This window comes from Benincasa hispida, chromosome 12, assembly GCF_009727055.1.
Source record: "Benincasa hispida cultivar B227 chromosome 12, ASM972705v1, whole genome shotgun sequence".
NCBI lineage: Eukaryota > Viridiplantae > Streptophyta > Magnoliopsida > Cucurbitales > Cucurbitaceae > Benincasa > Benincasa hispida.
Window position 1 is genome coordinate 19,041,640 of NC_052360.1, and position 8,774 is coordinate 19,050,413.

The 8,774-nt window shown below is 33.9% G+C and overlaps 1 protein-coding gene across 1 annotated transcript; it reads left to right on the forward strand.

Annotated features, from left to right (window-relative positions):
• The first annotated feature begins 402 nt into the window (after positions 1-402).
• Positions 403-6,040, forward strand: LOC120067317 (polypyrimidine tract-binding protein homolog 2). The gene is given in 12 exon segments (XM_039018878.1): positions 403-559; positions 1,269-1,476; positions 1,574-1,783; positions 2,989-3,051; positions 3,145-3,218; positions 3,486-3,514; positions 3,517-3,580; positions 3,738-3,795; positions 4,060-4,164; positions 4,327-4,408; positions 4,646-4,758; positions 5,291-6,040. Coding segments are annotated over 11 exon segments (1,317 nt in total). The 5' UTR covers positions 403-559; positions 1,269-1,290; the 3' UTR covers positions 5,624-6,040.
• The last annotated feature ends 2,734 nt before the right edge of the window (positions 6,041-8,774 follow it).

Genomic DNA, 8,774 nt, shown 5'->3' on the forward strand with positions numbered 1-8,774 from the left:
ACTTTGATTTGGGTGATTCAAGATGCTCGGAATTGTTGTTCCGAACTCTACGCCATGGACTATTCAAAATAATAAATTATTAGTAAACAAAATCAAGTTTGTTATCATCAAAATATTAATTAATTAATTAATTAAAATTAATTAATTTGAGATTAATGATCAAAAAGTCAACCGACACACATAATCAATCCAAAAAGAGGGGAGAAAGTGAAGAAATCTACTATTTATTATTTTATTTACTTTTTATTATATTGTATTATATTTTCTCAATATCTATATTATTCATAACAGGTGCATATATATTAAAAAAATAATAATAATAAGAAACTCCTTATCATATCCAAAATCGTAGGACCATTTTACCCCCTATAAAAGGAGGCCATTTATCCGGTGGAAAGGCAAGAAGAAAAATAAAAGAAAAACATATATTTCAATCGTTTTAGATTATGCTGCAGAAGCCCATCGAAAGCTTCTCCCTTTCCAGCTCTCTGTGAAACCCTAACTTCCATAGCCTCACCAATTCCTTGCTTTCCCGAGGGTTTATCTTTCATAATCTTAGGTATTCTGCTTCGCAATCTCGATCTCCTTGCGTATCGTTATTCCCTTCCCCCCCTCGATTTGTAGGTATTTCGACCTCGGATGGTTTATTTTTCCCTCTCGATTTGCGCTTTGAGGTTTTCGATCTGCATGCCTGTTTCTTCACGGATTGTTTTGTGTCTCTTGTTTTCTTTTCGTTATTGATGGTACTCGATAGTTTCTTGTGTGATTATGCACCTAAGAATTTTTTGTTGTAATTATGAGGACGATAATTGGCATTGCGATGTTGCGTGAATTGTTGGATTGATTTCTCTGGTGCTTACTTGATAATGGGTTGTGAACTGCTCTAATTGTTTGTATGTGTTGATCTTAATTGGCGATCTTGCTTTCTCTATCGTTTGGTGGATCGGTTTGTGCTTTGAATTTACAAATAAGTAGGAAGTGGAAGAAGCCAGAGATAGAAAATGCAGATTAAAGTCAAACAACTACCATATGAGAAACCCCCTTTTACTATCTGGTCTTTGTTTCTGTATGAAAATTTATTCCGTCTCTTGCACCTCAATTAATGACAATGAATTATTGTTCACATCAATTCAGAAGTTAGGATTTCATGGTGTACATTTGTTGGTGGTGACACGGAATTATAAGTTGATGAGCGTGGAGTACTGTGTTTAACTTTGTGTACTAAATTTGAGGTTTTAATTGTAATAAGGCTGCCCATAATTTTGCAGTGTTCTCCTTTAAGTTGGCAAAATGGCGTCAGTTTCTAGTCAGCCACAGTTCCGTTACACCCAACCACCATCAAAGGTTCTTCACTTGAGGAATTTACCTTGGGAATGTACCGAGGAGGAACTGATTGAACTGGGAAAGCCATTTGGAAAAGTCGTGAATACAAAGTGTAATGTTGGAGCTAACAGAAATCAAGCTTTTATTGAGTTTGTAAGTGCAGTATTTTTTAATATATTGTTTTCCATCTTCAATGGACCGCACTAGCTACTCATTATTGATAAATATTTGACCAAGTTTAATATCACAGGCAGACATAAATCAAGCTATTGCAATGATATCATATTATGCATCTTCCTCTGAGCCTGCTCAAGTGAGAGGAAAAACTGTTTATCTGCAGTATTCTAACCGTCAAGAAATTGTGAACAATAAAACTACAGCTGATGTTCCTGGAAATGTGCTTTTGGTAACAATTGAAGGCACTGATGCACGCCTTGTCAGCATTGATGTTTTGCACTTGGTAAGCAGATTGTAGTACATTCTTGTTGCAGTTGAAGGTGAACCTCTGTGGCACTAAGATTAAATTATAGTGATTAGGTTATAGTTTGTCATGTTTCAAAAGCTTTTGTTTGACGTGAATGTAAATGAATCAGCAGGCCCTTGTCAAGGCAATATCTTTGATGGCAGCTTAGTGCATCGGGAGAAAGAGCACATGTGTGTTTGTCTCCTTTCTCCTTTCCTTAACACTACCTCTCTCTTCCCTTCTCTTCTTCCTCAACTTCCTCCTACCTTTCACAGTTTAGGATATTATCATTTCTGCTCTCTTGTGCATCCTTCTCCCTATCATCTCTGCATGTTGTGTCAGTGATACTGCTGTCTACATCCAGTCATTAGATTCAGAGGGTAGGATTTTTTTATACTAAATTTTGGATTATCTGTTCATTATAAAAGTATTCTGCCCTAATGGACGAACATTTGAAAATTTAGTTGGAAGATTAATAACATGATATTCCTTATGGCTTAGCATCTAAATTTTTTGGGGTGACTTTGCCTTCCCTTATTAAAATTATAGGATGAATGTTAAATTTGCAGAGGCATTCAACTAATATTTTACAGCTTATTTCATTTATGATTATTTTTAGGATAGATGACAACTATGCTGGTTATTGATTTCAAACCAATAGCTGCTCTTTCTCAAGTGAGAGAGTCTGGTGTTATTGACTTGTTCTGAATTTTGTTTTTTGCTTTATCATATCTTCCCTCATAGAGGAGTTGAAATGTACTTCTTGATGTTTGATTGCCAAATACCATTATGTGTTCTAATCTTTCCTTTTATTTGATGTATAAGTTCCATTTTACTCTTGAAAAAAGTTTACAAGCTTGTGTCTTTGTTGTCTAATATATGCCATAGGTTGGTTCTCCTTTTACTCTTGTTCCTGGCAGTAGCGTTGCTATTGCAATAATAAACTCCTATTGTTTTAACTCAGTTTTTTGTAGTAGAGTTTGCAATTTAAATGTTTAATGTTAATTAGTTGTAGCTATTCCATTTAGACATCCTACTTGGTCTATATTTGGAGATTTAGGTAGGTTTGCTTTGGTTATGATTGTAAATAATTCACATGATAGTAGTCATTTAATAGGTGTTGGGATATACTGAAAATGTGATAAATGGTGTGATATCATTTTGTTTGATTGCATTCTGAAGGTTATTCAATAATATGCCAGGTCTTTTCTGCCTTTGGGTTTGTGCATAAGATTACTACCTTTGAGAAAACAGCTGGATTTCAGGTCCGTGAATATCTATAATCTTAGTGGTAATTGCACTATTGTTTCTTCTGAGCTTGGATAAAATCTCATCATATATTGATGTGAACATTTTAGGCGTTGGTGCAATTTTCGGATGCTGAGACTGCCTCATCTGCTAAGAATGCCTTGGATGGGAGAAGCATCCCTAGGTGACAATTGTATTGAATGTTACACATGGTTTTTTGCCCTCTTTTATGGAGTATATAGCAGTAGAAGAGGTGCACATGCACGAGCTTGGTGTCTGTCTATGATTATTTTTGTTCATAGTAGTTTAAGCCATTGTAGAATATGGACTGAAAATTTTTCATTCCATTGCCAGCAGTATTCGAGCTTTCTTTAAAAAGATACTAAGTTTTAGATTCTTGTATGTCATTATTCTTTTTTCACATGTATCATCAATTATTTTTTGCTTGCAGGTATCTGCTTCCTGATCACGTTGGACCATGTCCCTTAGAATTACTTACTCTGCCCATACTGATCTGACTGTGAAATTTCAGAGCCACCGAAGCAGGTTTTCCCAACTTTCTGCATCTATTTTTCTATGAATGTGTTATTTTTACTCGGTTGAACATTTCACAATATCTAAGATAAATTTCCCCTGTTAAGTACCTTGTCTATTTTATCACTCTCCTTTTCCTGCTCTACTTTCTGATAGTATTTGATTTCAGGGACTACACTAATCCTTATCTTCCTGTTGCTCCGTCAGCCATAGATGGAAGTGGTCAGGTAAGGAATGCATTAGGTGGCATGTTGTTAAGTTGTGCTCATGAATTCTCCTTTCCATTCATCCTACTCGCATGTGATACAGAAAAAGCATCAAATGTAGTCCAATAAATTAATAAAAATAAAGCTTCAAATGATATACTTTTGACCAAAGTGCTGGCTTATCAGTACAATTCTTGGCATTTCTTCTTATCACCTTGTTTCTTATGTTACTTTTCTAAATCCTTTTCATCCATTGATTGAATTTGCCGTCAGTCACCTTTGCAGTTCACCGTGGGTTTGGATGGAAAGAAACTTGAACCAGAGAGTAATGTTCTTCTTGCCTCCATTGAGAATATGCAGTATGCAGTCACCTTGGAGGTTTTGCACATGGTATTGCAAAACAGCAATTTTATAATGGTTCTGTCTGTGACTTCGGAAGCGTATATATGTGCACACACACATATGTATACATGTTGATTGGCTACTTATTCATATCTTATAATTCTCTGCAAATTATTTTATTATGCTAATCATTTCTTTTTCTACTGGTAGGTTTTTTCTGCATTTGGACCTGTCCAAAAGATTGCCATGTTTGATAAGAATGGGGGAGTCCAGGCCTTGATTCAATATCCAGGTAATTCACTTTAACTAAACTCGTGCCGACACTAATCTCACTGTTGGGTGTAAATGTTAGCATATTTTGTACCCTTTATAACACGATAGGAACTACATCATTTATAAGTTAAAAAAGGATTCTTTTTAATTTAAAATCTGTGAACACAGCAACGTATTTGATATGGTTCAAATTTTCAATATTCATTCATATTATTTCAATAAGCATGGTAATCAGTAATATACCACGTGTGGGCAGATGTTCAGACTGCGGTAGTTGCCAAGGAAGCCCTGGAGGGACATTGTATTTATGATGGAGGGTTTTGCAAGCTTCACATCTCATATTCACGCCATACTGATTTGAGTATCAAGGTAATAAAAACTTTACTCTTTTGGTGAGTTGTCCAAGAGCAATTATAAGCTAAATGTTTCTTTACAGAGGATGATTGTTTTTACTTCATATTGGGTTCTTTGTGGCCTCGTTATCAACTGCATTGCTCCTTTTTATGGTGTTTTATTTATTATTATAGTTTTATTTATTATCAACTGCACTGCTCCTTTTTATGGTGACTTAATTTTTTTACTATATTCGCTGATATTGGGATTTCAAGTTTATAAATATAATGATAAAATATCTTTCAACAGATATTTATGTAAATAAAGATATTCTTATCAAAACTATTTATATTAAAACTCAAGCTATAGATCTTGTTATATCAGTAACCATATTTATATTGAGATTAATAGATATATATTTTTCTAATGTTGTGTATTTATAAAAAAAAATGTTGGAGATATTGATTAATCCTGCATATTGATGTTAGACCCTCCGATCGTTTAGTTCAAACCCTTTGATTGTATAAAAGATGAATGTTCCTAAATGTCTAGTTTGATGTGATTGTAGGTGAATAATGACCGAAGTCGAGACTATACAATTCCCAATAATCCTCCTATGGTGAATTCTCAACCGCCTGTTGTGGGGCAGCAACCACATCAAATGATGGGTCCTTCCACCCATCAATACAACGGAAATCAGTATGGTCCTTCCGCAGAGCAGCAGCCTCAGCAATCTTCAGGTTGGGGTTCGGGCGGTCCTGCTGTGCCGTACTCCATGCCCATGCACAATCCTGGTTACATGCCATCAGGGACAATGCCACCACAGCATGGTATGATGCCAAGCCCCAGTGGTTTACACCAGACACCACCACCACCCTATCGCCCCGATCATAGGCAATAGCATGTATTGTCTTCTTCTGTTTCATAGTTGAACGTCCATTCAAGAAAACCAACTAAGTCTTCTTAAAATACTAGAGCTTGCATTTTGGCAGAGGAAAAATGTGCATTAAATTCAACAGCGTGAACTCTTTCACTGTTCAGAGAACAAATTAGGTCAGTCCTTGTTCATTTCCCTTTTATTTTAAGGGATGTGAATGAATGTATGATCCCGAGTGCAAAAAACCGAGCACCTTTCTTTGATGCCAAGTGACTTACTAAACTCGGTTATCATTGATGATCACTGTTTTATTAGTCTTCCTCTTCCTTTTGCTCAATTCTCATCATTTCTAAAACTTACTCAACGTTTATGCAATGTACTTGTTTCAATTGTGGCTGTGTTTAACAAAGACTGAGTTTAAGAGGAAAATCTTATACATTACTCGTGCTAATGAAAAATTGTACTGAGGACTATATATATATATATCTAAAAATGTGTTTTTCTTTGTTATATATCTAAAAATACAGTAGGAATTTTAGTAAATTTCACTCTATGTATATCCTTATTACTGCTTTCAGTAAGCTTAATTGATGTATGTGAATACCGTCTTGATATGAAAATCTTAGCAACAAAATTAAGGTTAAAGTTCTTGAGATAGAAGTTCCTTGGTCTAAAATTTGAATTATTGTTGATGGTATGGTTCATATCATGTATGATGACGAGTTCATTGGTTAAAATTGATTCAACTCAGGTATGATGACGAGTTCATTGGTTAAAATTGAATTAAAATGTGTTGTCATCGTAAGCCAGAGATTAAAAGAGAAGGCATTGTTTTGGGACTTTGCCTGCTCATCAAACAATAATAGTGAAAAAAAGAGTATATACGTATGTATTGTGAAAGTGATGCCTTCGTTCTTTTTAACTAAGCCATGTTTACTAGCTTTTTGAGAACGTATTTAAATATGTTTCGCTTTTCATACGATTTATTGATTATGTTAACTAGGAAGTAGACATGCTACTTATTATTACTAACGAGGACATAAAAGGTTGCCCAAATTTATTTTTATGCACCCCTTTTGGTTGAGTTCAAGAAAAAGGTATTACTTCCTCCAAGGTCAAGAAATACCAAAATGAAAAAGGGCAGTAAAAAAAATTCCTTACAACGTGGATAAAGAATCAAATTAATCTGAAACAAAGAACAGTTTTTATATAAATGCTACTATTGAAACAAAAATGGCAGAATTTCATTCAACCACATTTAGAAAATTGCTAACACCTTGTTAAAATAAATTACTAGGTCTACAAATTTGGCAGTCCATATTTCAGCTGGAAGGGCTATGCCTACTGATGTTAAGGGTCTTTGAGCCAACTTAAAAAAAAAAAAAAAAAAAAATACATGTGATGTCAATATCTTTGCTAGTTGAACTATGTTAATTTGACTAATACAAGTCAAAATGAACATAACTTGGCTGAATTAGTGCTTCTACTATTAATCTCAAAGTTACAGGTTCAATTCCCTTACTCCACATATTGTTAAAAAGGAGGAAAAAAAACCAACTTTTATCATATAAACCTTAAATTTCATGAAAAATAAACATTACATCGTATAATTGTCTACTTCATATTTAAAAGATGTTAAACCTTTTTACTTTAGTTTGAGCTTTTATTTGAGAATCATTACAAAATAATATTTTTTGAAACTATTATCATCTCAAAGATTGACGTGTTTGGTTTCCTGCTTCTATGATTTTTAAACTAAAAATAAATAAATTAAGGCATCATACATTCGTTCCATGTGTTAAATGTTCTCATCTTTACCTCATGGTTTACTACAAAAGAAGGTGCATCCAATCAATTTAAAGATTTGGGCCTTAATGTGAAATCATGAGTGGTTTTAGATATAGATATCATAACATGGTTAAATTTGTGAGTTTTGATTTAATGGTTGGCTTTTGTGCATTTAAATTTTGATTAACTTGGATTTTAATCGATACCAATACGTATATATTTTCAATTTTGTGTCTTACCAATCTCAACAATGCTTATTACCAAAAATCCATGACTTTAGTACAAGACCTCTTAAATTAGAAAATCAAAAAGTATATGAAACTTTTTACCACCCATACTTATGGACGTGATACAAATATACTTTTTTTTTTTTATCTAACCAAAAACGACAACCAAACGCCACTCCCTTTTAGATATTTGGAAGAGGATCAAAGCCGAAAAATACTCTTTCTAAACTAAAGAACACAAGAAAAATATGTCAAAACGACTAGTCCATGAGTAACTTTATTCTCCTCTTTAAGAATTTTACAAAAATGTCTAATATTCCACAAATAAGAATCAAAGCTTAAAAGCTTATGAATAACTAACAAGCTTAAAGCTTAAAGATGTCAAACGGTTAGCCTATTGAGTAACTAACAAGCTTAAGGCTTCTTCAACAAAAAGGCAAACCTCAGACAAATAAGAATCAAAGAAATGTAATAGACTAATCACTTCAAGATAATCCGACATGACATCCATCAAAACATGCCTCTCAAACCTTACACAATAGCTTTGCCTTGAGAACTTTCATCGACCGTTTAAATGAAAAGATAACTTCCAAGAACCAAATGAGGTTTTGTGAGACTAAATATGCCACAACATTATTAGAATGCCGCCCAACTCCTCTTTGGACTGAATTTTCCCTAAGGCAGGCCAAATAATCAAGAGTTTGACCAACAACCACAGGCCACCAAAAACTAACGTTAGAGGGGAGGAAAGCAATCCAAATATGTTTAGGTAATTTACAATCTCACATGACACAAGTAGTTTCCACCAAGACCTTGAAAAAGAGTCGGATAAGTTAGAAGTTATATAGATCAAATTTGTAATTTACGAAGGTTTACCAAATTGTAAGGATTAAATTCTAACTTTTAAAACTACCAAGACTAAATTTCAACATTATGAAATTATAGGGACAATTTTTGTAATACACTACAAGAATTTTCACCTTTTCCTACACTGTCGGACAAAGTACTAAAAACGTTGGGATAGGTTATACCAATGCATTTTTTTGCGTCATCGGAAAAATGGGAGAAAAAGAAAAAATATATATATTTTTTTAACTTTGGCCGACGCGTTGTGTCTCGAGATAAGTGTCTAGTTGTGTCAGCATAAATATGTAAAAAAA